The sequence below is a fragment of the Chionomys nivalis genome, chromosome X, assembly GCF_950005125.1.
Source record: "Chionomys nivalis chromosome X, mChiNiv1.1, whole genome shotgun sequence".
NCBI lineage: Eukaryota > Metazoa > Chordata > Mammalia > Rodentia > Cricetidae > Chionomys > Chionomys nivalis.
In genome coordinates, this window is record NC_080112.1 from 135,773,560 (window position 1) to 135,790,847 (window position 17,288).

A 17,288-nucleotide genomic window follows, 5' to 3' on the forward strand; every position below is an offset into this window, starting at 1 on the left:
CCAAATAGCTATGTATATGGCTGTATTTGGGAGTAAGGTCTTTAAAGAAGTGATTATATTGAAATGGGATACTTAGACAAAAACTAAGCACCATATACTGGCCTTGGTCCTTCTTTTTTTTTTTGTTTTGTTTTGTTTGGTTTGTTTTTTTTTTTGTTTTGTTTTGTTTTGTTTTGTTTTTTGTTTTTCGAGACAGGGTTTCTCTGTAGCTTTGGAGCCTGTCCTGGAACTAGCTCTTGTAGACCAGGCTGGCCTCGAACTCCCAGAGATCCACCTGCCTCTGCCTCCCGAGTGCTGGGATTAAAGGCGTGCACCACCACCGCCCGGCGATATAAATCTTTTTTTTTTTTTTTTTTTTTTTTTGGTTTTTCGAGACAGGGTTTCTCTGTGGTTTTGGAGCCTGTCCAGGCTAGTCTCGAACTCACAGAGATCCGCCTGCCTCTGCCTCCCAAGTGCTGGGATTAAAGGCGTGCGCCACCACCGCCCGGCGCCTTGGTCCTTCTTAAGCATAGCAAGCACAGGTGCTGCAATGGGGCCCTTGCCTGTGCTAAATATTTCTGACCAGATGTCCATATGATTCACCTCTTCCTCAGTGATCTGATGATCAGATGGAGGAACCTTGCTAAAGGAATCAAAAAAACTGGCCCTTTCTCCTATGAGGATTTACATCAAGTACTTGACTTTTACTATTATTATTATTATGGTTTTTTTGAGACAGGGTTTTTCAATGTAGCCATGACTGTCCTGGAACTCTCTTTGTAGACCAGGCTGGCCTTGACTCACAGAGACCCACCTCTGCCTCCTAGTGCTGGGATTAAAGGCGTGTGCCGGCCACCCAAGTACTTGACTTTGAAACAGCTATACAGTTAGAGTCTGGTTACTTGTGTACTAGGCCTAATTGCTAAAATGATGGAACTATCTAAGATCACAGAGTAAGTTTTGTTTAATCACATTTAACCTCGCCTCTATAAATTCCAGAGCCCAATGTTAGAATCATTTGGACTTTCAGTCAGGAATGGTAGCAATCTTAGCACCAGAGAGATGGAGGAAGCCTGGGCTACACAGACCTGTCTCAAAAAAATAAAGGTGCAAGTTGCAAAAAACTACAAATGTCATTTTCCATTCTTTTGAGACTGGGTCTCATTGTATATGTAGAACAGAATGTCCTTAAACTCAGAGGCTCCTGCAGTCTCTGTGTGCTGGGATTAAAGGTGTGGACTGGTACACCCGGCTTCCCCTGTTTTGTTTAATAGAGGGTTTCTCTGTGTAACTGCCCTGGCTGTCTTGGAATTGGCTTTGTAGACCAGGCTGGCCTCAAACTCATAGAGATCCATCTGCCTCTGCCTCTTCAGTGCTGGGATTAAAGTTGTATGCCACCACCAATCAGGACCCTTGTCACTTTTAATTACACTCTGAGAAGCACATCTGTTGATGGGTCTCTCTCTCTCTCTCTCTCTCTCTCTCTCTCTCTCTCTCTCTCTCTCTCTCTCTCTCTGCCTACAGCACCTGGTATTCCCAGGTGGTCTCCCATCCAAGTACTAACCAGGCTCAACCCTGCTTAACTTCCAAGATCAGACGAGATAGGACACATTTAGGGTGATGTGGCCGTAGATTGTTGATGAGTTTCTCAATCTCAATTCTATTCTTGTTTTTTAATTGGATAGTCCTTCACTGAGGGCAGGAGCTGTAGGATGTTTAACAATATTTCTGGTCTCCAATATCAACATCTTTGATTTCTTCCTTCACTCATGACAACCAAAACTATCTCTAGACACTGCCAAATGTCCACAATAGAGAAGTATTGTGAGATGATTATACCTTATTCCTCTGTCATTTAGTCTCCTTTCCTATAGAGAGGATGTTAAGAAGCTAATGTTTACAGAAGGGTTATTTAAAATAAGCCTACTTTTAGCCAGGAGTTGGTGGCACACACCTTTAATCGCAGCACTCAGGAGGCAGAGACAGGTGGATCTCTGAGTTCCAGGCCAGCCTGGTCTACAAAGCGAGTTCCAGGACAGCCAGAACTGTTACACTGAGAAGCCCTGTCTCAAATAACCAAAAAAGGCCTCCTTTTAAATTTCTACATATTATTACTGGAATGGGGGTATTGTGGTACTCAGAGGACAATTTTGTGGAGTCGGTTCCTCTTTTCTACACTTACACGGGCTTCTGGGACTGACCTTAGTTTACCAGGCTTTCCTGGTAGGTTTGATTTTACCTGCTGAGCCACCGTGCAGGTCTAAATAAGCCTGTTTTGAAGTGAAGCTATTTGCTCTGGGTAGCCACACAACTATCCCTCTGCTGTGACTTCCACAACAACAACAAAACAGAGACTGGGTAATGGCTTGCTTCAAGATGTGAAATGTACTGTCTCTTAGTTGTGTTGTTTTGTATTCAGGGTCTCACTATGTAACCCAGGCTGACCTGGAACTATGTAGCCCAGCTTCCCTCCAAACTTGCAGCAATCCTCCTGCCTCAGCCTCATATGTGCTAGAATTATAAGTGTGAACTACCAGGCCTAGCTACTACTTTTAGTCAGTTTTGAAGGCTCTAACTGTAAGATCAAAGTAGAGGCAAGTCTGGTTTCTTCTGAGGTCTCCATGGCCTATAGCTGGCTAGGGGAATGTTCTTTTATGCCTAGGTGCCTTCATAGGTTTTGTTTTTGAGATAGGGTCTCACTATGTAGCCCTGGCTAGCCTTTAATTCACATACTTACCTTCCTCTGTCTCTTCAGTGCTGGGATTAAAAGTCTGTGTCACCATGCCCGATTTATTGTCATTTTCTGAGTCATACTCTCTGATCTTAGATAGTTCCATCATCTTTGTAAACTTTAGTTTTCTCATCACAGAAATCTATGCAGAATGTTAGGAGTTTAGCAATTAGGCTTATTACACAAGTAATAACTTGTACAACTGTACAGCTACATGTTTAAAAGTCAAGTAGTTGGGTGGTGGTGGCACACACCTTTAATCCTAGTACTTAGGAGGCAGAGGTGCGTCTCTGTGAGTCAAGGCCAGCCTGGTCTACAAAGAGAGTTCCAGGACAGTCATGGCTACATAGAGAAACCCTGTCTCAAAAAACCATAATAATAATTTCAAATACTTGATGTAAATCCTCATAGGAGAAAGGGCCAATTTTTTGGATTCCTTTAGCAAGGTTCCTCCATCTGATCATCAGATCACTGAGGAAGAGGTGAATCATGTGGACATCTGGTCAGAAATATTTAGCACAGGCAAGGGCCCCATTGCAGCACCTGTGCTTGCTATGCTTAAGAAGGACCAAGGCCAGTATATGGTGCTTAGTTTTTGTCAACTTGGCACAAACTAGAGCTAACAAGGAAGGGAGAATTTTAACTGAGGCATTATTGCCATTAGATTGGCCTGTGGACATGTTTGTGGGGGCGTTTTGATTAACAATTGATGTGGGACCAGGCAGCTCACTGTGACCTGTGCCACCTGGGCAGGTGATCTTGAACTTATAAGAAAGCAGGCTGAGCAAGCCCTAGAGAACAAAGAGAGTAAGAAGCATACATTCTTCCATGGTCTTGGCTGCAGCTCTTGCCCTGACTTCCCACTATAGTGACTGTGATCAGGACTTTAAGCCAAATAAACTTTTCCCTCCCCAAGTTGCTTTTGGTCATGGAGTTTATCACAACAGATTGCAAACTAGAACAGATGGTATGACAAAGAATCAGAAATCCAGAGAACAGCTTGGGAGAGAGTAGACCAAAATTAGAGATGTAAGGAGACCAGATCACTCAGTTGGTTTTAAACAGATCATTTTGGCTTGTGTGTTAAGAATGGCTGTACTGGACAAAGGTAGAAATAGAAACCAGGCATGCTATACTGCGATTGTCCAAGCAAGACAGCTGTGGTGGTTTCAAATAGGGCAGCTTCTTTGGGGATGATGACATATTCTAAAACTAGGCTGTCATTATGGCTATGCAACTGTGTACATGTGCTAAAAACACTGGATTATAAATTTTAAATGGCTAAACTTTATGGTATATGAATTGCATCTCAACAAAAATATCTTTTTTTTTTTTTTTTTGGATTTTCGAGACAGGGTTTCTCCGTAGCTTTTGGTTCCTGTCCTGGAACTAGCTGGAACTAGACCAGGCTGGCCTCGAACTCACAAAGATCCGCCTGCCTCTGCCTCCAGAGTGCTGGGATTAAAGGCGTGCACCACCACTGCCCGGCTTCAACAAAAATATCTTAAAAAGAACTGGGAGCCAAGTGTGGTGATACATGCCTGTAATTCCAGCACTTTAGATACAACAGGCAGGACGACTGATGCAAGTTTGGGGACAGGATAGTTTACATTCTCATTTGCTGACCAACCAAAGCCACAGAGTAAAGTCCTGCTTCTACAATCCAAAACAAAACTAAACTAAAACACCTCTAACCCTTCCCAACAAGCATTTTTTTATTTAAAAAATAAAAAGAAATGAGAGAATGGATTTCAGTAAGGAAAAATGATGGACAAATACTATAAGGATTTAAGTATATTTAGAAAACAGAACTTGTCTGGTGGTGATGGCACATGCCTTTAAACCCAGCACTTGGGAGACAGAGGCAGGTGGATCTCTGTGAGTTCAAGGCCAGCCTGGTCTACAAGAGCTAGTTCCAGGACAGGCTCCAAAGATACAGAGAAACCCTGTCTTAAAAGACCAAAAAAAGAAAAAAATAAAGAAAACAAACTTGCAATGCTATTTGCATAATTGTATGGTTTCATACAACATCCAGAAATGTATAGCTAGAATTAACCAAAGAGCAAATACTGGAGTTTTGCTCATTGGGTAAGGTATAAAAATAAAGATGTAAGAAAGTTCAGGAAGCTCTGAGAGAGAAGTTTAGGTGATCAACTTTGAGGTTACAAGGTTCACTCTGGATAGCAAAGGAAATCCAAAGGAGAACTAAGGTAGCAAAGGAGACAGGGGCAGTTCTGGAGCCAACTCTAGTAGTTTTAGACTTCTCCAAGAAAAAGATTACTTCATATGTGTCTGCCTTGAATCTAAGATGATGCACAGCAAAATTATTTTGCACATACTAAATTAGAAACAGTCATGTTTTAAATTCTATCAGCATAATTTCATAAATACAACTTGGTAAGAATTTTTATATTATAATAGTCTAGTAATATAACTAAAAATAATATGATAAAAGGAACATATATGCTTTACTTGAGACTTTATTATATAAATTTCCATTTCTTTTAAAGATTACAAAACCTGTTCTTTGACAGGAATACAAGCAATATTGTTCCAGGATTATTCATGGATACATTGGAAAGAGCTTAGATTACACATTAATAGTATGATTTGCAAACTTAACAATTTAAAGTACTCAGTAAAATCTGATCCTCACAAGCATTTCATAACTATGGCAGCAGTGCCAAGCATCTATGCAATTTACCCACCAATAAAAGGTACAACACATAAGAACCCTTGATATGGTACCTTGCTTGGGCTTCTGGCATGCCTTACTAGAGATGAACTAGTATAAAGTAAAATCATATATAACAGTAGAAAAATATTTATGATTTTTTTCTTTTTTAAAAACTGCTTAAGTAGATACCCACCCCATTCCCACTCATGGCCAAAAATGCAAAATAATTACATCTTTTAGGTGTATACCTTCCCTTTTTATTTAGGGTAAAAGTCAAGATAAACTAATACATGTATATGATATTGAATTACACACTCATCACTCATAATCATTAAGGACACTAATGAATGGCAATACTTCAAAACCTTCTTTAAATAAAAAACCCAAGTTTTATATGGTAAACTACACTTACAGAAACACAACCCAAGTCTTTATCCTCATGCCCTTGTTTTGTACTTAAAAGTTCTACTTTAAATACTTGTTTGAAAAACTCAGTATACAGTTCATCCAGTACTATAGTAATATAGGAATAAAGATGTTCACTTTCATTGGACATTGAACTAATCTACTTAGAGAGAATTATTATAGTGACTCTCTTCTCAAATACATTTCCATATACTGTACTTAAATGGTGCTAGAAGACATTTTCTTGAGGTTCATACATCTGGACTTAAATCTCTAAGTTTTCCTTTCCACTAATCTCTAGTCAAAACAGCATACGCCTTGCTAGTTGCTCTGGGAAAAGTCATGATATTTCAACAGCTTATCATGCAGTTCAAGGTTATATGGCAAAACAATGAGGAAAGTGCCTTAAGAGGTAGGAAGTAGGCTCTCATCCCAACCCTTGCTATGCCCATTATGAACAGGTAAAAGACTGGAATAAAAGTGGGAAATATGAGACCTATAGTGACATTAGGTTTAAGAAAATTAAGTTGACTTAATTACTAAAATTTTTGTGAACTGTCACTTTGGAACCAGTTACAAGTGACTTAGCAACACAGCAGTGTTGTGTTACAGTTAGAACACAGCAGTGTCAAAAACAAAGTACACTGTAGATACAAATTCTTCTTGGCCATCCATATTTGGGCATTATCACTGTGTAGATTCTTCAGTGGAAAAAGTGGTTAGGTGTGGCTCTGTAGAATACCACAGTCTCAAGAAACTGAATTCATTCCTTCATTAATCTCCACCAATGGTCACTTGGGGTTGAAAAGAGGACTATTTTCATTAATTGAAATAAAAACACTGAATTAAGTCAACTTCTCTGTGAATTAGATAAGGCTCAAAGTATACATCCAGTTAGTCACAGGGAGTTGGATCTTGCAAAGAGGGACAGAACCCTCCTGGTTTAAGCACCAAGATCAGCTACTGAATCCATTGTTTTTGTGAGTCTCAGAAAATAGACCTTTTTTGACCCTTTACGTTTGAGAGCTCTCTGAATACTTTCACAAGTCTCCAATTATTATCACCACACTAAGATGGAACTTATTTTATAAAATATAGAAAAATAATCGAAAATATTGCAGGTAATTCTTAAAAGGTAGGGACTGGAAACTATCAGTCATATTGAGATGTGTGTTACTGGCCTCCACAGTGAATAAGAACATCAATACCAAGGTCCCAAAGTCTAGAAAAACGCCTTTGGCTAACTTTCATCACAGAATTAGTCTACTCTGGTCCTTTTCCTCTCAAATACATGCTTTCTCTTGAAGCTTCTGCACCTACTCTGTGTTCAAATTCTTCCTGGACAGAAGGTATGGGCACAGCTTTAAGGACACCCCCACTTCTCTTGATGTCTTCTGATCCCAACAGAAGCCACGCCTAAAGAACAGATGGAACAATGGTTTGATCCTCCCAACCTGTTCTTTGGAGTGCAATGCATATGAAATGTGGAAACTACCACACATACCCTACATCCTCTCTCCTTACACTCAGAACTTACTCTTCCGTATGCCAGCTTAACAGCATCTTGACTTTGGGTCTTGCCAAAATTATTTTTAGAGTTTTGGGGTTGCTTGTGAAAAACAGATTTACATTACATCTGTTAAATTCAAGGGATTAATGCACTTAGAAGATACCTTTTTAAACAGAAGGAGCTGAAATGATTCATAAAAAGCAAAGCAAAACAAACAAAAAAACAACAAAACTTACCTTAATTTACTATCATTACTTGAAAGGGAAGATGCAAAACACATATTTTAATTCAGTTTCCAGTATGTGCTTGGCTATGTTAAATGCATTTCTATTGTTTGGGATGTTATTTTACATCATAAACCAAGAGATGTCTGCAAAAAGAGTCCTGTCAGTTTAGTTCCTTCTTTCAGAGAAACATAAAAACAGGGTCAACAACTATGAGATAAGCCCCAGAAATTGGCAGCGATGCAGGGAAGGCAGAGGACTTCAGGAGCCTTAATCCCATAAGTACGGTGGCCTGTAGGAAATGAACTTTGTGAAAAGAATAGAAAGGCTAACCCAGCACAAGCACATTGTTGGCTATGTTTGCCCTAAGATAATGTGAACACCAGAGCCACAGATGAAGTAATTTATGTTCCTAACCTGTCTTGTCAGTAGGAAGTCCTCAGTTTTGAGAATCTATAACTTGCTTTTCTCCAATAAAACTGGCAGTTTGACTAGACAAAGAAGGCAAAGGTAATTCTTCTTAAAGGAAATAAATTTTGCATCATAATATAATAGAGGACTGCTCTACAAAGTACAGGATTTTGATGTTAGCTCTTTTTGGTGATAATAGGAAATAAGGGCAGCATGGTGTTATGAGGAAAAACTAAATGAAAGATGGGATAAATGAAAGAATCTGACACACTGAATAGAAGAGGGGGACAGGCTTTCTTGCCAGGCAATGGAGAGCAACTTTGAGTAGTTGCATCCATATACTCATATACTCAAGAACTTCAGTAGCTGGTATGCAGAACTTCTGGCATTGTACTAATATGTATTTTTTATTTAGAAGGTAAACCGACATTTGGTTTCTATGCATCCCCATTTCGTGTTTCTTGGGCAAAGGTGGTATTAGAAATTGTCTCTTTCTCTTTAGTAGCAGAGAAGATAAGGAATGACTACTGTCTTTTATGAATTGCAAAAAGCACACTCTTGGGTTAGTACTCTGAGTGAAAAGATTTATGATGTAAATGGCTCAGTAAGTGACACATCTACTGGGGCACATTCCTAATGAGGTTTAAGTTAAATCACTTTTTTTCCTTTGCTCATGTTTTTCACATCACATATTAATGTACACTGGGTAGTGTCACAAAGATATGGGTAATGATGGGTACAAAAGTTTCTTCTGTCAAATGAAACGAAACTAGCAAGTTAGATGGAGATACTGAATACTGCACTGTAGCACAGCCAAGGATCATTATGAAAACTGAAGTCAAAGGAAACATCATATGGCTATAAACCATCAGCAGGGATTCAGAAAACAGTCATTGAGCCTGCCTCAGCTATGACTTCAGGTTAGAACAGATACTGTTTGGCCAAGAATATTTTATTCTCTAGAATAAGAAAGTTTAAATCCAATTTCATATGGAGACCTGTGGCCTTTATTACATTCAAATTAGTGTTTAATATAGAATATCTATTTAAACATGAAATATCCAGTAAGGCTTTAGTTATCAATTGCTAAATTTTCCAATTTCTTTAATGTGATTCTTTTAAAGGCCTTTCATGTATGTTGGCAAGATTTCAAATGATATGCCAAATACTAAGTATGAGGACTAAGTAAGGTTAAAAGTGCGAGGATTACTTCCTTAAAGAAACCCTAAGAAACCACAAAGTATATGGACTAACTTCATAGGTGTATTCTTGATTTCATGCCACACACACACAACTTTCTTTGCCATTAACAGCTCTTTAGGTTAGTCTGACAGAGCACCTGACTTGAAGAAACAAATGAACAAACCAGTGAAAGAAATGGAGGAAAATATGTACAATTTGAAAGAATTACATTCAACAGCTGTTCAATCAAATCTGTTCAATCAATCTGGCCATCTTTAAGTTTTCCCAACAATACTGTTAATCCAGGTGAACTATTTATCCAGATTTAATAGTCAATTGATTAATAGACTCCAAGTTAAACAAGGCATGTATACATTAAAGAAAGCAGTACAGAAATGTACTGTATATGAACTGTTTACAAAAACATACAAAATGTTGGCTGGCACAAGGGATACAGTGCTAATATAAATGGATTGTTTAAGCTAAGTGCTTAACATAAACTGTCCATCCCTATAACTAACAAAGAATATTTAGGGGACATGAAATATTTTCTATAAAAATAATGCTATATGGTGTAGAGTACTTTTATTCAGTGTATTTTAGGTGGTATTCATGTGTTCATTATTTTTCTTGTTGATTCAGTGATTATATCTTCATCATGTTTCCATTTCTATTTCGAAGCTCCAGGAAAATCTAACTTGCTAACAATCAAAGCGAGAAGAGACGAAAGCAGGAGCAGCAGGAGCAGCAGCATTATGGGTACCAGCTGGGACAGTGTGTGCTTGCAGGATGTCTCTCAGGTATGTGCTACCTGTCGCCAGAACTTGTGCTATCAGCTTACATCATGGTACCAAATATCTCACTGAGGTCACTTCACAGGGCTGTTGAGGTGATTTTTTTAATACCTCTCCGCTGAGCAAGAGTAGAACGGCCTACTGGTTCCAAAACTGGTGACTGATTACGGTTTAAAGCAGAGTATGTAGCTGCCATGGCACCCTGAAAAAAGCAAAGAAAGGTTACAACAAAAAAGGCATGTATACAAATATAAAATAAAGGTCCCCCAAGGATTTTCATATGTAAATGAATATAGATCTTTATCAGTCTCATAATAAGAATAACCTCTGGTTAATTTTTCAGATTTAACTTAAACTGAGGCAGTGTGAGAGGTTGAAATTTTGTATGACGAAAGGACAGGGAGGGGCTCAAACAAAACAGTTCTCATTTTTCTTAGGGCCATTTAATTTGTCTTTATGGCCCTGTAGTATGAGAGGCTATAAACCATGATCTTTCATTTAGAAAAGTTCATAGATTCTGTCTTTACTGACAGTGAAACTTAGGTATACAGAATGACAGAAATACAAAAGTTTCCCTTAAGCTAACTTAATTACTGACATTTTGTGTCACCATGCCCCCAAGCCGTTAGGTACCCATGTATGAGAATCCCATATTATAAAAGAAAAGTTGCTTGGGCATGAAGACAGACTTCTTGGAGGCTCAGCTGGCCATGTCCATCCTGCAGGTCATACAAAAAGCAAGGATTGGATATAGGGCCGCTCACCTTTACGAGATGTGGTGCATCCTGTCTGTTTAGTTGGTATTGTGGCAGTTGGTCCCAGTGGACAATCCAAGGATGTCTGAGCACAAGAGCAGCAGTCAGTCTCTGATGAGGATCTACATGAAGCATCTTTGACACCAGGTCCTATCAGGTGAAGGGGAAGAATAAGACAAGGTTAATTCTCCTTTTTTCCTCTCATTTCTATGATTGATATTGTCAGCATTCTTATTCAGCTTTTATGATGCTACATTTCCTTTGGTAACAAAGCAAATATTAGGATAAATTTGTTAAGAAAAATACTTGAATCTCTCTTTTCTCTTTCCCAAGTACCACAATTTTATTATTGTGAAAAGGATGAGTTTATTCTAGCTTTTCTTAACTTTGTTTTAATTCTAGAGGTTCATACTATTCAGAGACTTCTAGCCTTATAAAGCTTTAGTTTAGTAAGGAAGAGATAAAGAATCAGTTACAAAGCAAGGTAAAGTCCCTGATGGGATGAGCAAGTGCCAAGAGCAGCTAGAAGAATAGAGACACCTGAGAGTTCGAGACCAGCCTGGCCTACAGAGCGAGTTCCAGGACAGCCAGGGATGTTACACAGAGTAACCCTGTCTCAAAAAACAGTAACAACAAAAATGTCGCTTTTGATTGTTACTTTTTTGAGATAGAGTATTGCCATGTACCCCCAATTAGCCTGGGACTCTGAGTAGCTCAGTCTAGTCTCACACTTGTGGCAATCTTGTTTCAGTCTCCTGAGTGCTGGCAAAACTGACTCTTAAGAGCAGTGGTTCTCAACCTTCCTACTTCTGTGACCCTTTAATACAATTCCTCATGTTGTGGGGACCCTAACCATAAAATTATTTCATTGCTACTTCACCACAATAATTTTGCAACTGTTATGAATTGTAATATAAATATCTGATATGCAATCAAAGGGTCATGACCCACAGGTTGAGAACCACTGATTAAGAAAAAGGTGAGCCCTAGCTGTGCGATGGTGGCACACACCTTTAATCCCAGCACTCGGGAGGCAGAGGCAGGCGGATCTCTGTGAGTTCGAGACCAGCCTGGTCTACAAAGGGAGTTCCAGGACAGGCTCCAAAGCTACACAGAGAAACCCTGTCTCGAAAAACAAAAACAAAAACAAAAAAACAAAAAAAAAAAAAGAAAAAGAAAAAGGTGAGCCCTGAAGAATAGGTAAGAGCTGGGCGTGAGAAGGTATGGAGGAAGCAGAACATCTCAGGTAGACAAAAGGAAGTGGATCTGGAGGAAAACCCTAAGGTACAAGAAAACATGTGTTTGGTGGTTTGAATGAGAATGGCCCCTGTAGGTTCCTATGTTTCAATACTTGGTCCCCAGTTGGTGGAACTGTTTGTAAAGGATTAGGAGGTATGCTCTTGTTGGAGGTGTGTCAGTGTTACCAGGGACAGGCTTTGAAGTTTCAAAAGACGATTGCGATTTCAAGTTAGCTTTCTCTGCCTCCTGCGTGTGGACTGAGATGTGAGTTTCTGATCTTGCCACCATGCATTTGCTCCATCATGAACTCTAACTCTCTAAAACTGCAAGCTCAATTAAATACTTTCGAAGTTGCCTTGGTCATGGGGCTTTATCATAGCAATAGGAAGTAACTAATACAATGTCACAGTTGAGGAACTGACTAGAATGCAATGTGGCTACAGTTGAAATTTGTTGTCAAGGAGAACATGGAAGCCAGTAAGATGGAAGATGTTGAGAATAGAAAGATGAGGAAGGTCTTTGCAAGCCATATTAACAAATATGGACTTATTCTAGAACAATAAAGCACTAAGTAAGATGGTAAGGTAGTCAAGTTTGTAATTTAATAGTTTATACTCCTTAAATCTAGGAGAAAAATCATTTGGAGGGGCAAAAACCTGGAGATTTATTTATTTTTATTGTTATTATTTAAAGACATCTCAAATAGCCTAGGCAGGCTTCAAACTCACTAAGTAGTCACAAATAACCCTGAATACCTAATTTTCCTTCCTCAGCTTCTCAAGTGTACCATCAGTCCTGGGTAGAAAGGATTTCTTGACAGAATCTGGTGGCTGACTAGATATTGGCAATTTGGGAGTTGGTATTCTAGGTACTCTTCTGTTTTAGACATTTGCAGTGTTTCTTGGCTACTATTAACAGCTAATAACAGAATGGAATAGAATTGGAATTAAAGAGTGAGCCAGGAACAGCAATGCATGCCTGTAGTCCTAGCCACTTGGGAGGTTGAAAGAGGATTCATTAAAGTCAGGGGTTTGGAGATAGCCTGGGCAACACATTGTGACACTCTATGTAAAAAATAAATAAGTATAAATAAAAGGTAAAAACATCAAAATATGAAAATAAAAAACTTTCCTATCAAATTCCGAAAATAGGCTGAAGTGCTTCAAGTAAATGTTGCAAAACTTCCAGGGGTAAAATAAAACTCAATTATAATTTTAATAACATCTCTGTGTTTGACTGAGCTAAATCATTTCAAACATCTCTTTCTTTTACTGCTAACCCTTCAATGGCTACTCATTTTGCCTGCCCTCCCTCCTTCTGTCCCTCATGATTCTGGGGAAGGCCTTACACATATTAGGCAAGAATTCAACCACTGAGCTATATATCTCTCTGCACCAGGCCCAGCTTTCTCTTTAATGGAAGCATTTTGCTGAAATCCCTTGGTTCTTCTATCACTATGCTCTGATAATCTCATTAATAATAATCATAATTTAGCTACTATAGATGATGTCAACTCCTTCAAACTCCACCACAGACTTCCTTTTTTTTCACCATAGACTTCTAAGACCTACAGCTATATGGACAGTTGCCTAATGGCCAAACATCTCATAATTATATAAGCATTTTAAATTCATTATGCCAAATCTTCAACTACTGCCAATCTCAAAGCTTCTTACGTATCCAAACACTTGGTGAAAGACACTCTCTTACATTTGCCTGAAGTGGCATTGTGGAGTGCATGCTATGTTTATGTTCAAAAAAACTATGAAGTTTGTTTTGCCTTCTAAATTTTCCTTTCATTTTCCTCAGATTCCACTGTAACTGCTATAATTTTGGTCTTCACCTTTAATGATCTGAAATTTATAAAACCTTACAAATAATACCCATAATATTAGGTCAGTGAGCTATAAGGAAAACAATGCAAACCAAACAGTTAGCAGAGCGCTTTGCGAGTAAATACTCACTAAAGGGCAGCTGTGGTCCTGTTCTCTTCTCATAGACATTATGTAACCCAAACTACTTAGTGTTCACACAGGCAACTTATTTTTGAAGGGACACACCTACATCGACATAATCCTCTTTTCCACTTGTGGGTAATGTAGTTTTACATGATGCTTACAATCAGGTGTCTTAACTGTCTGTCTATGTCTCTCTCGCTGTGTGTGTGTGTGTGTGTGTATCCATCCTCATCTTTCACTAAAAAAAGCATTTTGGAGTGCAAATGAATGCAAAGGAATAGAGATTAACTAGTTTTAATTGACTAGAAAAAGCATGTCATGTGTAAGTTCTGATACTCTGGTTATTGGTAATATTTCTTCATATGACCTCATATGTGATATTGACAGTTTGTGGCAGGCTCCATGAATAAAAATGACTGTCCTATGAAATGCAAAATGGAAAATCTGATCACTGCTCACAGCTTAGTAGTTTTCCTTTTTTCTTCTTCTGAGATGCCTTTTCTGTATACTCCTGGCTGTAGACCAGGTTGGCCTCAAACTCAGAGATCCACCTGCCTCTTGAGTGCTGGGATTAAAAGAGTGTGCACTACCATGCTTGTCTAGTGTGGTAGTTCCCCCCCTCCCCCCCAATAATCCTAAGTATGAGCCACAAAGCGATTTACAATTCAGGTTCATCAGCCATCTTTGCTTGTGCATGCTGTAGTAGTCTGGAGGCACTTGCTGTTCTCATACTCCCATCACCACCTAACTGGCATGTACTGAGCTCCCTCATCGTGAGATAGAATACAACTTTTATAACCTCCTCCTCATCTGCCTGGAAACCTCCCCCATTGCTTTCTTGTCCACTATCATCTGTAATCTTTTTTAGCACAAAAACTGCATTATTACAGTAATTCCTGTACTGCACATTTTGGGCTGTCTCTTTGCCAGACTGTGAGGTCTCTGAGATAAAGAGTACTATTTTGTTATATTTTTCTCTTCAGACTTTATAATCTTATTTATTTATTTTAAATTTATTTATTTTATTAAAAATTTCTGCCTCCCATTTCCCTCCCCCTCCCTCACTCCCCTCCCCCTCCCTCTCCAGTCCAAAGAACAGTCAGGGTTCCCTGCCCTGTGGGAAGTCCAAGGTCCTCCCCCCTCCATCCAGGTCCAGGAAGGTGAGCATCCAAACTGGCTAGGCTCCCACAAAGCCAGTACGTGCAGTAGGATCAAAAACCCAGTGCCATTGTCCTTGGCATCTCATCAGCCCTCATTGTCTGCCACGTTCAGAGAGTCCGGTTTGATCACATGCTCCATCAGTCCCAGTCCAGCTGGCCTTGGTGAGCTCCCAATAGATCAGCCCCACCGTCTCAGTGGGTGGGTGCACCCCTTGCGGTCCTGACTTCCATGTTCATGTTCTCCCTTCTTCTGCTCCTCATTTGGACCTTGGGAGCTCAGTCCAGTGCTCCACATTGGAGCACCAGACTTTATAATTTTTAAGCACATTCTGGTGCTCAGTAAGGAGAATTAGAAAGGAAACAGGTGGGGGCTGGAGAGATGGCTCAGAGGTTAAGAGCATTGCCTGCTCTTCCAAAGGTCCTGAGTTCAATTCCCAGCAACCACATGGTGGCTCACAACCATCTGTAATGGTGTCTGGTGCCCTCTTCTGGCCTGCAGGCATACACACAGACAGAATATTGTATACATAATAAATAAATAAATATTAAAAAAAAAGAAAGGAAACAGGTATCTAGAAAAATAAAGTATCATCCTTGACAAATTTTACACTTAGAAAAAACAACGGCTAACATTTTTTTTTTTTATTTTTGGTACGGGGGGGGGGGGAATCTTACCCAGGGCCTCATCATTCCTGAGCATATGATCCATTGCTGAGCTACACACTGAGTCTAACAGACTAATTTTAAACACAATTAAAAGCTATGTATCTAAACATCAATTCAACTGGCTAATTGAACTTCCTGCTCTACATCAAAAGAACCTATGAACTTTTGGGATATACTCTATTTACAATTACCTCAACTCAAGCTTCTATTTTTGGGGGCAGGGGGGTTTCAAGACAAGGTTTCCCTGTGGCTTTGGAGCCTGTTCTGGAACTTGCTCTGTAGACCAGGCTGGCCTCGAACTCACAGAGATCCACCTGCCTCTGCCTCCTGAGTGCTGGGATTAAAGGCGTGCGCCACCACCGGCTGGCCAAGCTTCCATTTCTAAGGAGAGTCAAAGAGCATTTTTACCAATGTTTCTTCAATCTCTTCTGTATTTTTCTCCTTTGAAGCGGAAAAGTTTACTCCTTTTTTTTCCCACTGAATTAAGTGAAAGTAGTGTTAGTCTAAGAATGGCATCTCTAGAGCCAAGGGTTTCTGAATGATCTCCAGCAACCAGGCCATTACGAATTGTGGTAAGGATGAGTCCCTGTTCTTCATAATACATAAAAATGAGGAGATAGTACAATTCTTTTAGGGAACAAGTACTCTGTAGTGAGAGTTTCAAATGCTTCCATGTACCTAGTGTACAACTATAGACAAGTTTATACTAAAAACTCCAGTCCTTGCTTTTGCTCTGTGAATTGGGGATATTATCACTTATTTTACAAGATTCTTATGAGGTCAAGTGCAGTGTGAGGCACACAGCAGACAGAGAAGTCATAAAGATTAGCATCATTCTTATTCATCATGATTATAAGTAAATCAAAGATTTATAATCTATACAGATAATAAAAGCAAACCAATGTGTTTTAGGAAAGAAATATGATAAATGGTCCTTTGTGAGCTCAAGATATTTAGTAATACCAAGTCAACGCATTACTTTATAAACAAACAAACAAACAAACAAAACTTCTGTTAGTGCTTCTTTTCATCATGAATCATGACAAATAATTTTTCTCAAAAGTTTGTAATAGGAGCTAGTTCAGTCAGCACAGTGCTTGACATAAGCTACAGTCACCTGGGAAGAGAAAATTTTTTGTGTTCTTTATTTAAAAGTTTTAAAAAGATATTTATTTATTATGTATACAGTGTTCTGTCTGTCTGTATGCTTGCTGGCCAGCAGAGGGCACCAGATCTCATTACAGATGGCTGTGAGCCACCATGTGGTTGCTGGGAATTGAACTTGGGACCTCTGGGAGAGCAGTCAGTGCTCAACCTCTGAGCCATCTCTCCAGCCCGATGTGTTCTCTCTCTTATTTTCCTTTGAGACAGGGTTTCTCTATGAAACAGCCTGGCTATCCTGGAACTTGCTCTGTAGACCAGGCTGGCCTCGAACTCACAGAGGTCCACCTGCCTCTGCCTCCTGAGTACTGGGATTAAAGGAGTGCACCATCACTGCCTGGAAGTAAGAGGGAACCTTAACTAAGGATTTGCCTCCATTAGGTTGGCCTGTGGGCCTGTCTATGGAACATTTTTTAAAAAAAATTTTAGATTTACT

At 39.4% G+C, this 17,288-nt stretch overlaps 1 protein-coding gene and 1 pseudogene across 4 annotated transcripts in view; both read right to left on the reverse strand.

The window, feature by feature from the left end:
• Positions 1-1,494: 1,494 nt before the first annotated feature.
• LOC130868745 (5S ribosomal RNA) lies at positions 1,495-1,613 on the reverse strand (annotated as a pseudogene).
• Positions 1,614-5,172: 3,559 nt separating this feature from the next.
• Rps6ka3 (ribosomal protein S6 kinase A3) overlaps positions 5,173-17,288 on the reverse strand; it is a 118,138-nt gene continuing 106,022 nt past the window's right edge. For all 4 annotated transcript variants that reach the window (XM_057759126.1, XM_057759124.1, XM_057759123.1 and 1 more), the window contains 2 exons: positions 10,678-10,818; positions 5,173-10,115 (listed from right to left, as the gene is read on the reverse strand). In XM_057759126.1, the coding sequence (XP_057615109.1) occupies positions 9,993-10,115; positions 10,678-10,818 (264 nt within the window). In that variant the 3' untranslated portion in view covers positions 5,173-9,992. The remainder of the gene's footprint in view (positions 10,116-10,677; positions 10,819-17,288) is intronic.